General features: G+C 44.3%; 1 protein-coding gene across 4 annotated transcripts in view; it reads left to right on the top strand.

The window, feature by feature from the left end:
• Positions 1-16,006, top strand: part of LOC148015913 (bifunctional nitrilase/nitrile hydratase NIT4A-like) — a 77,272-nt gene extending 61,266 nt beyond the window's left edge. For 2 of the 4 annotated variants that reach the window (XM_087663746.1, XM_087663745.1), the window contains exons 4-6: positions 14,344-14,637; positions 14,739-15,020; positions 15,137-16,006. In XM_087663746.1, the coding sequence (XP_087519872.1) occupies positions 14,344-14,637; positions 14,739-15,020; positions 15,137-15,321 (761 nt within the window). In that variant the 3' untranslated portion in view covers positions 15,322-16,006. The remainder of the gene's footprint in view (positions 1-14,343; positions 14,638-14,738; positions 15,021-15,136) is intronic. The other 2 variants (XM_087663748.1, XM_087663747.1) reach the window with 2 other exon arrangements.
• The last annotated feature ends 1,059 nt before the right edge of the window (positions 16,007-17,065 follow it).

Here is a 17,065-nt window from a genome sequence, read left to right as displayed (position 1 = left end):
ACCCAATTCTTTCCAAGCTGAGATGCCTTTTAGATTGACTCATGTTGATCTGTGGGCCAATATCCATCACCACCTTAAAACCCCTACATTGTACTCCTTTTTTATTGTGGATGATCATTCTAGATACATATGGGTGTACTTTCTCAAGCATAAGTGCGATGCCTTCACATATTTTTTTGCTTGGGTGCTGCTAGTGCATAACTAGACTGGTTGTCATATAGGATGCATGAGTATGGTAGTGGGGTAGCATTCACTTTCCATGACTTTTTTGAGTTTCTATAAAAGCATGCATTTCACACTAGCTTACCTCTACTAGCTCCCCTTCACATAATGGAGTCATAATGCGTAGGAACTGGACCATGAACATGGTACGCTCTACATTGTTCGTAGCAAAACTCCTTGAGCGCCTTTGGATCAAGGCTGTTAACACTTCAGTGTACATTCCCAATCGGTGCTTGACTACATTTGTCTTTCAGACAACTTTGTATGAGGCATCTTTTGACTTCCAATCTATAGTTTTCCACGTTAGAGTCTTTGGGAGTCATACCTACACGCACATCCTTGATGATAAGATAGGCAAGCTGACTTCTCGAGCTAATCTCTTGATTTTTGTAAAATACTCCTCTAAAGCGAAAGCCAATTGCCTCTTCAATCCTAGAGGCATGAAGAAACAAGGTGATCATTAGGAGGCATGTGCTTGATGAGAGGGACATTGTGCAATTTTCTGCATCGGATTTAGTCCTTTTCTCACATTATTTTCTTGGAGATAGTGTCTTTCTAGTCAAGTCTACTATCCGTTCCTAACCCATCCGCAAATTCTTCAATTCCTAGGCCCCCTCCCAGAGACCCATTACCTTACTAGTACTAGTATACCACGCGAGATTCAAGGATCCTTCCACCCGATTCTACTTCGAAGATCCCTAGAAGATGTGCCCAGCTTGCACCTCATGTATCATTTGCATCACTGTTTACATTGATTGCATAATGCATCCTAAGCTGAAAAGTTGGTAGGAGACTCTTCAACATCCCCAAAGACAAGAGGCCATGAAAAAGGAGCTACAGAGTATTAACGGAAATGAAACTTGGACCTTGGTGGATTATCCAAGCCGCAAGAAATTCATCAAGAACTAAGCTAAAGGCTAATGGGACTTTAGACAAGTACAAGGCTCGCCTTCTAGTGCAAGTGTTTCGATAGAAGCAAGGCATTGACTATGAAGAAACCTTTGCTCCTGTACGTAGTTGACATCATTTTGTTTGTTGGTTAAGCTTGCCGCTCACTACGGCTGGACAATCTTTCAAATAAATATCAAGTGTCTTTTTGAACGGTTATCTAGAGGAGGAAGTCTGGTGCGGTGGGGTGGGGGGTGCGCCGTGTCGTGGGGGGGTGAGGCAGGGCACGGTGGGTCGAGCGCGGTTTTGGGAGGAGTGGTGGGGTGGTGTGGATGGAGCGGGGTTTTTCGAGGTGGGGTGGGGGGGGGGGCGTCGTGGGGGGGTGCGGTGGGGTGGGGGGGGTCGCCGTGTCGTGGGGGGTGATGCGGGGTGGGGTGGGTCGAGCGGGGTTTTCGGAGGCGTGGTGGGGTGCTGTGGAGGGAGCGGGGTTTTTCGAGGTGGGGTGCGGGGGGGCGTCGTGGGGGGGTGCAGTGGGGTGGGGGGGTGCGACGTGTCGTGGGGGGGTGACGCGGGGTGGGGTGGGTCGAGCGGGGTTTTCGGAGGCGTGGTGGGGTGGCTTGGAGGGAGCGGGGTTTTTCGAGGTGGGGTGCGGGGGGGCGTCATGGGGGGGTGCGGTGGGGTGGGGGGTGTGCCGTGTCGTGGGGGGGTGAGGCGGGGCACGGTGGGTCGAGCGGGGTTTTTGGAGGAGTGGTGGGGTGGTGTGGATGGAGCGGGGTTTTTCGAGGTGGGGTGGGGGGGGAGGCGCCGCGTCGTGGGGGGGTGCGGTGGGGTGGGGGGTGTGCCGTGTCGTGGGGGGTGATGCGGGGTGTCGCGATGCCCCCTCCCCCCCACCATGCCCCGACATGACGCGATCTGGGGGAAGTATTTTGGTGTCACAATAGAAGTACGCTTTTGAACTAGTGAACCAATATTACATAGATCAAACACGGCCTAGTGCCACGCCTCTTGATCCGACTGTCCATCTTTCTAGGGATACCCTAGGTCAACCCTTCGACAAGCATACCTATAGATCTGTGGTAGAGAAACTCCTTAGTTTGATTCATACTAGGCCAAATTTAGCTTACTCAATTAGTTTGTTTAGTCAGTATTTCACTAAACCTAGGATGTCACATTGGATTGCATGTCTTCGTATTTTGAGATATTTGCAATGTACCTATTTTTATGGTCTAACTTATGATTCTGGTTTATGTTTGCAAGGACACATTGACTTTGATTGGCAGGAGTTTCTAACACCCAGAGTTCCCATGTCAGCTATGGCCAATGCTAAGTATAGGGCTCTCTTTGATGGTACCACAGAGGCTATCTACTTGAGGATCTTACTAGCGGCTCTTTAGTTTCCGTGCGACTTTTCCACCATTGTCTACTGTGACAGTGAGAGTGCCATTGGCCTTGTGGGCAATTTGATCACTACACCACAAACACAGCATGTAGCTATTTTATGAAAGCCTTTGGGTCTAACAACTAGTCTCCCATCTATTACTTAATCGGCTGCCACCCACATTTTTTGAAACAAACTCTCCTAGGAAAAAAAAAAGTTCATTGTAGTTCCATCCACCTTTGCAAGACTTAGTAATCCATTGTGCAGTCGACATGCACTTGGCCTTTTTGTTTTGACCACTTGAACTCCCTTGGTAAGATAACCATCACCTCTATATTCTTGGTAGGCCACTGGATAGCCACGTGCACCCTTTGTTCAATACCGTGGCTAATTTGGGATGGGATGCCTTCGGCTAAAAACACATACAATCAAAAACACACAAAACCTTGGAATGGCCTTTGTTTTTGGCTTAGTTTTTGGGCTTGAGAGGGGGCATTGAGCTAAAGTAAGCATTACATCTAGAATTAGCCTCTTAAAATAGTTCCAAAAAATGCTTAATTAATGAAAACCCTAAAATGATGCGCAATTTAAGAGAGTTTTAAAACGGTGCATGGTGCAAGATCTCGAAACTTTCTATAAATAGGTAGGCTTCCCTCCATTCAGCCCAATCTCGTTTTTACAGGTTTCAAACCCTCTAGCTTCGTTGCCTACACCCCCGTTCGCCAATGACATCTTACCCAAAGCTATCCATTGTTATCTACATCGGTTAGGCATGTGCTGCTAGCCTCATCTTCGTGGTTTTCACCCCTAGGAGCTGTTAAGAGCTATTGCCCACCTTTGAGTACCCTGCGTTTCAGCCTAGCAGCATCAACTCTGCATTTTGCTGCTCTAGCATCATCCCCATTTGTAGCAAGCGACCTCTCTAGAAGGTTGGGTTTTGTACCAGCAGGCTGCCTTTGCATTTGTTCCTTGCATTTATCACTCCCTAGTGCTCTCTTGTTTGTCATCTTGCTCTTGGAGGTTGTGTTTGCAGTTTTCCTCTCTCCTCACTATCTATCTATCACCAGATCCAACATTCTCTGTTGCATTTGCTGGTGTCTGACACTCTGAGGTTACTTTCCTGTGTTTCGGGATTCGTCAAGAGTATGACACACTCTCCTGCTCATCACCTCTACCTTTGTCCTTGAGATAGGAGAGTTCGGGGTACAATTTTCATTCGTTGTACAATTTGTTTGTTGCATGACCATTGTATATTCAGTATTTAGTCATTCATTCAAATTTTCATTGTGTTCATTGTCTTTGAGTTAACCTAGCCTTGTGTTTTGTGTTGAGATTATGCTAAACTGTATGCTTTCATTTATGTTTCTGCATTAGGGTTTTTCTTCACATACTCAATATAGATAACAAACACAATTGTGTGACAAAGTGCAAACTAATAAAGAACAAAGTAAGGGTTAGGGTAACTCAGAGACAATGTAAATTGACAAAAACAATGAATGAATATACGTATGATACTTAATGCAGCAAACACACCATGCAAAGTTGAAATATTGGCCCTCCAACTCTTAGTGTCTCGAGGACTGAGGCAGAGAGTATGACTAGTAGAGAGTGCTGTACTTTGACGGATCCCGAAATGTAGCAGGGAAGGTTGAATCAGTGTCTGATAGAGCTAGGCAGTGTAGAAAAAAGCAAACTCAGTAGTGGATGATGATGTGGCAGTTAGCATAACACAGCCAAATGATGGCGAACGAAGGCTGTACAGCAGTTGGAAAGTGACATCAGCTGTCCTTGCAGGCTGATGTGCAGTAAATGCATGCTGGCAGGCAGTAATCAGCAGTAAATGCATGCTATATTGCAATCAAATAGGCCGGTAACAAGTTGCCAGTTGTAGCATAGGTCAAGTCAGCAGTCACCAGTAATGGAGAGGGGCTGAACAATAGTTGCCAGCAGTTCTGGGGTGTCTGAAAGCCGGTGCCAACAGCAAGCAGCAGTAAACAACTCCTCCAACTCAGATATCCTCCATGCAGAGTGTGGACAAGAGAGTTTGAGCAGCAGTAAACAACTCCAACTCAGATATCCTCTATGCAGGGTGTGGATAAGAGAGTTTGAGCACCGGTAATTTGCAAAAATGAGATTAGGGCTGAGTGTTGGGCAGCCTGTCCATTCATAGATGGATAAGTCCTCCCAAATTAGGGTTTGGCTTATGGGGCACATACATTCTCTAGGATTACGTTTCTTTTTAATAAAAGTTGGGTAATTTTGAGATCTCGGGCTGTTAGTAAGAGCTAATTGAGTTTAGAATGCATTTTTAGCTCAACACCCCTCTCAGGACCAAAACGGGTGAGCTAGGAAGCGGTAATTAAGATAGCTCAAGCCCATTTTCTTTTTCTCAAGGCACCCCACCCCAAAGCAACTAGGGCATTGGGCAAAGGGGGCTTGTTAACTGCCTATTGGTCTATCAAGACTATAGAGGCAATGGATATCTTACCAAGGGAGCCCAAGTGATTACTATGAAGAGGCAAAGGCATTGGAAAGAGGGTACTCATTAGTTGCTAGTGGCCTAATAGAACTTGCTAGGTAGATATAACACATTAAACTCTTTTTTTAGTGTATTAAATGATAGTTTTTGTCCTATTGAGTAATCCATGCCTGGACGGGAGAATAAAAGGGATGGTTAGACCCAACGCATCACAAAACAGACAAGTTGTCCTGACCATCCCTAGGTGTCCATGATGAAAGAAGCTATGGGGAGTATGTGGTAAAAGCAAGTAAGAGGACTGCCCTAGGAGACTACTATGGGAGTTGGTGTGAATATGGTGGATTGAGAGTCCACCGCTTTTTGATTAAAAATGAATAAATTGACACAGATGTATGTTCACAAGAACAGGATGCCAATGCATGGGGTAATGCAAAGGCAATGCAAGATGTCATGCCCATGCAAAATGCTATGCCATGGTGCCACTTGGATAGTGCCCTCATAGGGGATTTGTTCACTTGTCACAAGCACCCTTTTATAGTCATAATCATCCTCGATGATACAGATAATGATACAATAGTACCAAAATGATTATGTCTTTGAAGTAAATCAAAATCTTGTAGGCACCAAGAGTAGAAGACCGTCCTCTCTTACCATTGAACTATGGAAGGAGAAGTAAACTTCCCCTCACTCAAGATGTTGATGTTGATGTTGATGTTTATGGGGGAAAAGAGAAGCACTCCAAGGAGAAGAGTAAATTGCATGTCCAAAATGAATGGTCTTCAAGGGCACCTCAAGGAAGGCAAGATCTTGGCCTCGAGACAAAAAGGTTCCTTGTTGGCATAGTTGTCAGATACGAAAGGTATGATATGGTACGGTACAATAAAATACGGTACTAATTGGTATCTTATGATTTTATAAGGTACAATACAATATTAGTACGAAAAAAAATTAAGATGATTTTTTAAATAACAAAAACCATAAATCATTAAATGATAGATCATAGAATACATGTCTAAAGTGGAAATAGCCATTTCATTACAGAATAAGTTGAATACATGAGGGTGACCATCGCAGTGGCATGGGCTACGCAAAACATGCGATACAACTACAGTCTATTATATCTGATACAAAAAAAAAGAGAGACCTATGTCATATGAATAATGAATCTATGATGATGTATCACTATCATCATCATCATCATCATCGTCAGAACCATCTGAGTGCTCATCAAGAGAGTCTGAAGATGACTCCTCGGTATCCGATGATGAGACACACTCATACTCATCCTCACTGATAAGGTTACCATCACCATCAAATGATGGCTCCCTAGGTGGCAGCTATGTAAGCAAGGGGGGGATGTCATCATCAGGCACAGGATGTGAGCTACTAGAGCCCTGCCTTACATATATCTGCAAGCCACTTGAACCACCCCTCCTCGATGATGGAGGGCATCAAATGACCATGCCCTTGCTACCACCTACTCGAACTCATCGCCCACGAGCACGCTAACTGCGAGTGTCACGAGTATTTGCTACTATAAGCCCTCTATAGAGCTTTGCAAAAATCATCTCCTGCTCCTCGTCCACCTCCTTATATATACTCGGAAGAGTGTTGCCCGTTAACTTAAATATATCAACATTCACCTACACAGTGCAGTGATGCACATAAGATTGATCATTATAAATGCTAAATTCTAAATTATAAAGTATAATTTTTAAACTTCAAAGTTCAAAGTTTAAAAGTTACAACAAATTTTAAATGTTATGGTTAAGTGTTTAAACTTTACTTGCTTCGGACTATCCATGCTCATCATAGCTGTCATCATGCGTAAGTTAGTGCGGCAATAGACTAGCCGCTCTAACTGTCGTGTGCTAAGCTGATAGCGAATCTTTGTGTGAATGAGAGAATAGGCACTCCAGTTTCTTTCACATACACCCGAATATCAATCCTGGGCAAGGATCCTCATGGCCAAGGGCTAAAGGGTCTCCACTGCATATCAAAAGTTTTGCCGCCAAAATAAAGGCTTCATAAGTGACTCTCTCCTCCAACAAGTGGGAGAAGCAAAAGCCACATGCCCTCTCTGATGTGCATAGCATTCTAGCTCCTCTAGCACTGCATTGTGGTCATCAACAGGGACCACACGAGTCAAATAAGCAAGCTGGTCTGAACGGAACTCTCTATTATCCATGACCGTCGGTGACTTGTAGACCGGATGTACCAATGCGGCAAAACCATGGATGGGCTTATGCATCCACTCCCATCTCCTCTCTGCTATCTCTAAAACATGTGCAGGCTGTGTCTCTGTGATCACTATACAAGCACATGCCTCGACCAATGCTGCTCTAAAGAAGTGAATGAGAAGGCCCATGATGGACCCCTCGCAATCACTCATACGTAACACCCTATAAAAGGGAGTCACGACAATGACAATGACACAAACTTTTTGCCAAAATTGTTCATTAAGGCACAAGCACTGTATGGCTTTGGCCTCCTCTGTCTCATGCTCATCCCACTCATTCCATAGAGTGGACACCACTGTCTAGCGCAAGGCGTACCGCACCTCATAAAGATGCTTCAGCAATAACCACATATAAGCAAAGCGAGTTTAAGAAGGCTTCTTCAACTCTAGTGTGCTATGCTCACGATACATCGCAAGCACCTTTACCTTTACTGTGAAGAATGTGACAATTGATGTAGCTTTGCGGACCACCCTCTTCACCCACTTGAGCTTCCCAATGTCCTCCATGAGCAAGTCCAAACAATGACTTGCACATGGAGTCCATACAATCGTAGGGAACTCGGCCTCAAGCAAACGGTCCATACGCTGACAATTCGATGCATTGTCAGTGTAACAACTTGCACCACATTTGAGGGGTCCACTTACAACCACAATTTACAAATTACAAGTTATGTATAGATCAAATTTCAATTATGAATCATGATGTTATCATAATGAAAGAAAGTGAAACAAATTTAAAACACAAATTGCAATGTATACCTCAATGATAGCTTGTCGAATGTAGCGGTAGATGAATGCGCCCATCGTTTTTCTCGCCCTCTTTCCGGTATCTACGACCCGCAAAAAGTAAGTGCCGAGTGGACATGAGACGAGTATGCTGATGGTACTTTGTTTCTTACAATCACTCCATCCATCGGTGAGAATGGAGCAACCATATTTTATCCATGCGGCCCGAATAGGATCAAGGGCTCTATCAATCGTCTCCTTCTCTTTATCAATCTTTCTGGTCCTCATGTCGTTGTATGTGACACCGGTCCATCCTTCACATGGACCCACATTGGCAATGGCTTTTACCATCTTCTTCCATTGCTCTTGCTTTAGGACATTGAATGCAAGATTGCACTCAATCACCGTGCATGCAATTTCAATGTCCGCAAGTCGTTGCCCTTCTATAAGAAAGGCAACCGATCCACACATGACCAGGAGCTTGAGAGAGAGACGAATAGGATCCAAAGGGACATGAGACGAGTATGTTGATGATACTTTGTTTCTTACAATCACTCGGTGAGAATGGAGCAACCATATTTTATCCATGCGGCCCGAATAGGATCAAGAGCTCTATCAATCCTCTCCTTCTCTTTATCAATCTTTCTGGTCCTCATGTCGTTGTATGTGACACCGGTCCATCCTTCACATGGACCCACATTGGCAATGGCTTTTACCATCTTCTTCCATTGCTCTTGCTTTAGGACATTGAATGCAAGATTGCACTCAATCACCGTGCGTGCAATTTCAATGTCCGCAAGTCGTTGCCCTTCTATAAGAAAGGCAACCGATCCACACATGACCAGGAGCTTGAGAGAGAGACGATTGTCTCTCCGGTACCGCATGAGCCTCCACTCTTTGTCTTTTACCGGAGCCGGATGCGGATGCGGAGTCCCCCACCACCAATGGTAGAGGCCTCTCCTGCATCGGTTGAAGATACGCCCACATTGGATGCTTCCTCATTAGTAGGCATAGGAGTTGGTGCCGATAAGCCACTTCCTCCTCCTCTTGTGGATCCCCCTCTTATCTTGGCGAGAATCTCCTCCGCACTGTTTTGAGGGACCTCCTTGCATGGAGCAACTTGGCCCCTTGTCTTGGAAAGATGTTGGAGAAGCCGAGTTGCACCACTTGTATAGCACTTCCCGCAATACTTGCATGTCCAATGGTGGGAGTTGGACTTCTTTGTGTCCCTCTCCACATGAATCGCATGCAAATTGAAGGCCTCGTGCTTCTCACGAGTCATGGTGCTGATGAGGAATAAAGAGGCCCGAGAGAGAGAGAGAGAGAGAGAGAGAGAGAGAAAGAGAGAGAATATTAATGTCTCTAAAAGGCCAATGTGGCCTATGAGACCAAAGCAATACATACAATGATGGTGTGTTTCTCATCTGGAACAAGAAAAGATGAAAAAACATGCCTATAAAACTGAAAAAATGAAATAGTGTCCTATAAAAGCGAAACATGTCAATGATCTCTAAGGAGAGTTATCCTTAGACATATCCTTAGGTCTATTCTCTAAGGAGGTGTATCTCTGCATGGCTGAGGCATCTCGGCATCTGTCTCCTGTGGCGCTCAATAATGGCTTTAATTTGTCTATGGTGTGGATGTCTAGGCCTTCGTTTGGGTGGACGTGGACGCCTAGAGTGGCTAAGTGCCACTGCTCTATCCAAAGGGACACCTACAGAAGATGAGGTCCAATGATGATGTACTCCTGTAGGCTGTGTGGCAGTAGTAGTGGTATCTGCCATACTTTGTCGTGTATCAATGAAAAAGTCAGTGACTGCTCTCTGTCTATGTGAGCCGAGCTGTGGGGGCCTCCTACTCCGTAGAATTGTTGCTCTGCGCCTCTGGAGCTCCAAGAGGAAGAATCCCAAGCATCTCTGATCCTCAAACTGCATGATCCGTCTCAAGGGTCCAAAACCCTCTCGAAACAGGCAGTAGTATCTACCTCGTATGTCATAATATACAGTGCATCGGCAGATGTAGTGTTCCTCTATCTCTGGCTCTCTGTCGCATAGTGGGCATATGCGTTCTTCTGTCTGTGTACCCTCTCATCTGCCTGTCTCAATCCTCAGGTGGTGAGATGAGGTGCGGATTTGACCAATAACTGTGCGTAGTCCATGAGGCAGGTGTGTGTCCATGTAATTGGGTCGGGTGATGAAACCATCCTCAGATACTTGAAGGAAGTGGATTTGGTAGTGTGCCATCCTCGTGCCATGGGGGGAGGGGGGTCGGATCCAGGTCTTCTTCGTATCTAACTTTAGTATGTCTGCTTTGATCACATGGTTTAGCTCTGATCGGCTTAGGTCAAGTGTAGGGCAATCCAGGCTATAGTCAAAGGGGGGTAGTCTGTCAATCTGCAGCCCATGTAGACTCATCCATGTACTCATTTGAGCATACCAACAATGTCTGTCACCATCTGCTGCTAATTGTCTAGAAGAGGCTAGGGCCAGCCGTGGGTATCTATCTTGGGGGAGCTCCCATAGTCTATGTATGAAAGTCACTGCCTGGACCAAGGCCTCAACCACCATGGGTGATGCTCCCAACTCAGCTTTGATAATCTCATGTGGGATCGAGCTCTTCACTCGTATCATACGTGAGATCATCATGACCAATGGTCTTTCCATATGCTCCCACCCGTCATAGTATTCCTTCTCTGGTCCATCCTGGTCTCCCAAAGGCTGTCTCCTCGTGTGAAAGAGACTCGGATCCCAAATAGCTGCCCCATATAGGAGTGTGGGTGTTACCAGGGTGTCAAAAAGCCACAATTTGGTGCGCGGCCTCATGAAATTGTATGTGAGCACATTGCCTCTCCAATGCACCTAAGGCTGCATATGCTTTTGCCAAATGAGCCTCTGATGTCTCTCTCCAAGAGAACTGTGGTCCCTTCAATGTGACCCCCAAATAGACATACTGCCTAACTATCTCCACTGGCTCTCCATCAAAAGTAAACTGGTGCTCAGCTCTTGTCACCCAAGCAGCTGAAGTGTTAAATACCATAACTTAAGTTTTCCCAAGGTTCACCTTAAGATCTCTATCTCTGCAAAAAGCTAATAATGCATCCAAGTGTCTATTTAGTCCCTCAGGTGAGTCAGATATAAGTACAATATCATCGGCATAAAGCAGTAATGGTATCAGCACTGCAGCTAGGCTGGCTCCGGCCCCACCAGTCCTGTCCACATATTCTGAAATTTCATCTATATACAACCCAAATAGTGTCGGTGAAAGTGGACAGCTTTGTTTCACCCCAATGGTGCTATTGACTGTATCTGAGATGCCCTCAGGTGTAAAGTTGAGAGAGAGAGATGCTTGAGTCTTGACTCTTGAAAGTTGAAAGGGAGGGAGACTCGAGAGGCCCAAGGGTTGGGGTAAAGTTGAAAGAGCAAGAGTGAGAGAGAGGGAATGGGAGATGAGAATGGCAAATGCTTTGATAGGGTGCAGGATAGAGGGGATGGGAGGGAGATGAGATTTGAGAATGGAAAATGCTTCGATAGGGTGCGGGAAAGAGGGGATGGGAGGTGAGGTTCGAGAATGACAAATCACAAGTCCATTCAAGAATCAAGATCGAAGAGAGGAAGATGAGAATGGTAACTTGTAAGTGCTTGCTGAATTGGTGTGGAAGCATGGAGCCTTGGAGGAGAGGAGCACCTTTTGTAGATGAGAGAAGGGTCAAAGTTCAAAGTTCAAACAGTCAAAGAGAGAAGGAATCCAAAGAGAGGGCTGCAGCCTGCAAGCTGGAAGGAATCCAAAGAGGAGCACCTTTTGCATGGCTGGAAGTTGGAATTTGGAAAAGGGGGTGGGGTGAGGTATCCAAGGCTTCCCACCCCCCCGAAAAAGTGCAAGTGCACGAAATGTGGGAAACGCGGGACGCGGAGGTGCAGGAAACATGGAATGAGGACGCGCAGGCCAGGTGGCCAAAACATGCCAATTTTAACGTACGAATTCGTACCGTACGGTAACGTACGGATTGTACCGTACGGACTGTTTCGTACCACATACGGAGGCAACTATGCTTGTTGGCCTAGAGTGTAAAGCTCCATTAAGGAAGAGCAACCAAGGTAAGGAGCGTTGAACAATCGAAGTCTCTACTCCAATCGACCAATAGGTCCTAGAAGGGTCAGTGCCAACTTGCAAAAGACAACTTAAGAGCAAAAATACCACATAAGACCATAAAACACACATAAATCAACCTCAATGAAAAGTGCTTGGAGTGCAATGTGTTGGGTGGTTTTGAGATGGTCCCCCTACCAAAAGGTTGGCACACTGAAGATGTAGGAAAGTGAGAGTAGGAATATGCAATGGAAGAGAGAAGCTAGGCTAGAGCGTGCCTTGCAAGAACCAATATATGCATGCAAGAGGTGTGACAGATCTCTAGTTGGTGTCACTGACTTCTGAACCGGAAGAAGACTCCACAATCCACTAGATCAAAGGATCTCTAGGAAAAGTGGGATGAACTACTTTTGTTTGTGCACTCAATATAGAAGGCAGCTTAGAAATAGATGGGGACTTATTCAAGTCTATCCTTGAGGGAGACAAGGAGTGCGTGAGGACCAAAGTCCGGGTGAAGTGGGGGCAAACAGTCATGTTGCCATGTGAGCCGTGGATCTACCTTGCTAAGGTGGAGGATGACCCCCTCTCAGCTGTGAAGATGGGGTTGAAGGGCCCTAGCTTGATGTGCTCAAGTTCCTAGATGGGGAAGAGGATGGAGTCTTGGTGGACTGCCCTTGGCCTTTGGGCAACACTCGTTCTCAAAATAGCTGGCCTTTTTGCAATGCTGAGAGTACCTATTCTTTTGGTGGCATTTTGCTAACTTGGTTTCAATCTTGGAGGGGAGTTACTTTGCTCCTTACTACCTGACTTAGTCTTTGTGTTGTTCTTTCCATCACCTTTCTTCACCTTGTGGAAAGTCAAGGCCTCCTTTGAATATTGAGATTTCTTATGAAATTGATTGAACAGCTGAGCATACCACAGTTATTGATGCTCAAATTTACAGGTGGATAACTTGGGTTGTGAGATGACTTGTTGGATGAAATTGAAATATCTTTGTGGTAATTTGTTCATGACCAAAGTGACTTGATCATCAATTGACTTGGATAAGCCAGTGGTGGCAAATTCAGCGACGAGCAATTGCCGACACTCAACCAACTTGATAGTCAAATTATCCCTTTCAATGATTTTGACCTTTTGAAGATCATGGTCAATGTTAATTCATCAGGTACAATCGCGAGCTGCAAAGTGGTTTACTAGATGTGCCCAACACTCAAAGTCAATGTCAAAGTGTTGGAGTTGTGAATGAAATGTTGGCATAAGACCTTGCAACTTGACTATGGCTATGGCATTTCTGGTCTCCCAAGAGCAAACTACCACATATGAGAACTAGGGGGGGTCAAGCTAAGATTCCTGCCTCTAAACAAGCTCCCATGAAAAGGTGTAGGGTGGCCCACTAGGTATTGTCATGTTGGCAAACTGTGTAGCCACCTGGAGATGGGAGAATAGGGTGGATCTTGAGACACGGGGGTGGTATACCCATGCGTACCAGCAGTGACTACATTGGTGGTGGTGAATCAACTTCACGTTTGAACCCTATTTAGAACGTGATAGTTTCACGATGCATCATCTTTCCCAGTACACACAGCAAGCTGTAATTAAGTTTCCCTTTCGTGCCTGTTTGTCAAAGCTCCTTAACAATTTAATGCCTACCACATAAACCTCAGGAGTTAGTTTAGGCATTCCTCCAAGTTTACCCAGTTTGTCCATCAGTGAGAACCAAATGCTATAATTGGCAGCAAATGATAAGGAAAGGTACTCACATTAGTCATTCTTATCCTTCAACTCTGGCAGCTAAATGCTGGGACTGATGAAATGTGGGAGAACCCAATACAAAAGCATATGAGGTGCATACTTTGTGCACTGGACATGGTGTTGCAACCCTGTCAAATTGGAAGTTAGATTATGTGGGTCTGTAAAATTGAAAGGCAGGTGGATATCCGTGACAGTACTTGACAGTGTTTAGTACTGATTGGTACATAGTGTAGGATTTACTTGAGATTGTGTTGTTTTGTTTTATTAGAAAACTTGATCCTAACTGTACCAAGTCACACAAATCAAACAGTGTGTACACTTAAAATGTATATTTCCGTTTAGACGCATTTTGAATCCATTGTAATACAGTCAAATTGGCCTTAAAAACATGTGCTAAATGTTCTGCTATCTCTTCCCTCTTTGAGGGATGGATTTGTGTTATGCTGCAGAGGGCTTGGGGTCTTAATGTGGATGTATTAGCAGTAATTAATGAACTTATTTTAATATTGATCAGATGCCAGTGATTATATTGTCACTGGGAAGGTTTTCATGATGCATGGTGCTGTATGGCAGGTGCTGAAGTAGATAGACTGGCAGGAGCTGCAGCAAGGTACAAGGTACATTTGGTCATGGGAGTCATTGAACGAGCTGGTGGTACTCTTTACTGTACTGTCCTTTTCTTTGATGCACAAGGTCAGTACTTGGGAAAGCATAGGAAACTCATGCCCACAGCAACTGAAAGAGTGATATGGGGTTTTGGGGATGGGTCTACATTGCCTGTACTTGAAACCCCCCTTGGCCGCTTGGGGGCGCTGATTTGCTGGGAGAACAGAATGCCACTTCTAAGAACTGCAATGTATGCAAAAGGTTAGTGCTTGCTTGACTAGTTGGTAGTGCTTATGTATGCTAGACTTTCATTTTAGTCGTTCCTTCATTTGAAACAAGCTTATTGGTTGTTTCAATTATAGGCATAGAGCTGTACTGTGCACCAACTGCTGATTCAAGAGGAAGTTGGCAATCATCAATGATTCATATAGCGTTAGAAGGGGGCTGCTTTGTCTTATCTGCAAACCAATTTTGCCGCAGAAGAGACTACCCTGCACCTCCTGACTATGTATTTGGAGGCACAGAAGAAGAGCCACTCCCTGATGCCATCGTTTGCTCTGGAGGAAGTGTTATCATCTCCCCATTGGGGTCTGTCTTGGCAGGACCTAACTATGAGGATGAAGCACTTGTTTCTGCAGACCTTGGTAAGTGAACCACGTCTATGTCAGCACATTTTCTTTTGCATATGAGAAGGGCAAATCATGGTAGTGTTTTATTCTTATTGTTCTTTTTGAAATTTTTAAACCTGCACTGTGTGCAGATTTGGGGGAGATAATCAGGGCAAAGTTTGACTTTGATGTCGTGGGTCATTATGCACGCCCAGATGTTCTTGGTCTTACAGTAAGAGATCATCATATCCCTGCTGTTCGTTTCACCTCAAGCTCGGCACAACAAACTGAGAGTGACACATTAGCAGATTTCAAGAAGCTTAGCCTGTCTAAATAATAACAGCTCACAACTCAATCTATAATGTCAACAAGAACCAATTTAGTTTGGTGATAGTCTATTGATGCCACTGTGTCAGTTTGTCAGTTTACTTGGAGGGCATTTTTTAAAAGCAAACCAGATAACCCTCAAGATGCCCCCCCCCCTCTCTCTCTCTCTCTATCACACACATCCATGCACATGCGCTCACACAGGACTGAATAATTGCATTGACAAATTATACTGTACAGTATGCGCCTGGCGAAGTTTCTCAACTCACCCTCAAGGGCCATGTAAAGCAATGCAGAGTCACAGAATAAGAGTGAAGTCTCAAGCCAGCATCATAGATACTCGTGGACAAAGATCAAGGCTTCCTTGCAACCTTATTATGTGTGGCACTTGGATAGCACTCTAGCTTACCACTTGGATAGCACTCTAGCTTACCATTGAATTTACCGAATCTGCACAATCTATCCAGTATTGGGCATAGACAATATAACATCTGTACATACAGCAACAAGGTTGCTTAGGCTCATAATAAACTAGGAGAGGTTGGCTCTAGATGTCTGTAAGTCGAGCATGTTTAAGCCTATATGCATTTAGGTAACATATTCTTAATTCTAGATAGTGTTACTTACACATATTGCAAAGTAACTTGATGAGAGTATTCATTTCGGAAAAATCTTGCTTCTTTAGTTAATTGTCATGCTTGCCTTCTAAGCCTGCGTACTTATGCCTTTCTGAGTCCCTCGCAATATGCAACCATTGCAAACATGCCCCACTTGGGTTATTGTCCCATACCCATTGGCAAAAGCGTCTTGCTAGGTAAGCAAAGTGACTGCCTTGTTTGACATGTTTTTTTAAGGTTCTTCCATATAACTTATTCCCATGTTAAATTCAGCATATCCAAATATTTGCATGTTTCTTCTTCTCCATGAAAAATCCATTGTCATTATATGCTTTGAACATTGTTGAGGCTCCACTCTTGTATGACCCCTATTAAACCTTTTAATTTTATGGTCTTGATTGGACTAGTTTCTTCTTCATCTATGCCTATGTACTTTTCACCTATGGCTTATAATTTCATGCTCTATATGCTCAATACTCTTATTGTGTGTTGTACTCATCTTCAAATAGTTGGATTGAGGTGGTAGCATTTTTAGCTTGTTTTGTCAGGGTTTGTTTTTACAGTATTTTCCTATAGATCTAGGTTGTGATATAGTATTCCCATAGATGCCTCCTATTGATTAAATTGGTCAAATTTGGCTTTCTCCTCTTAGTAGGCAATCCTTGTAAGGCGTAATTAAAGTCTTTTAAAAAGGAGGAATCAAAAGCACGAGAATGCATTAACTCTTTGTTACTTTCACTGTGATGGTTTTATACAAGTGAACAAAGATTAGGATGAGCCTTTGTTTGATTCTCAAATATTGGACTATTTCATATTGTGTTTAAGTAGAAGGTGTTGTAGGTAAGGTCATTTTTGTGGCTTGTGTGTCCACGTTGGGGGAACTTGGAAATGGCTCTTTTGGTGAGTTTTGGTTACTTGTGGGGTGGTCACTCATTTGAGTTGTATTTACATGTGACCTTCCTCCTTTACGAGATCACTATTTGTACTTCAACATCTTGTTGTAGCTATCTTTGATTGTGAGATCCTTGTATTTTCATTGATTGCCATGCTAGTGCATTAGTTGGACATGGTAAGAGCTCCGTTTTAGGGTCGCATGTCCTTTCAATGAGTATTGAGGTTGTTTCTTAGCTTAAATTG

This window comes from Lygodium microphyllum, chromosome 23 (assembly GCF_053477565.2).
Source record: "Lygodium microphyllum isolate KBCC chromosome 23, Lygodium_microphyllum_v1.1.10, whole genome shotgun sequence".
In the NCBI taxonomy this organism is placed as follows: domain Eukaryota; kingdom Viridiplantae; phylum Streptophyta; class Polypodiopsida; order Schizaeales; family Lygodiaceae; genus Lygodium; species Lygodium microphyllum.
This window is presented reverse-complemented; position numbering and strand designations above follow the sequence as displayed.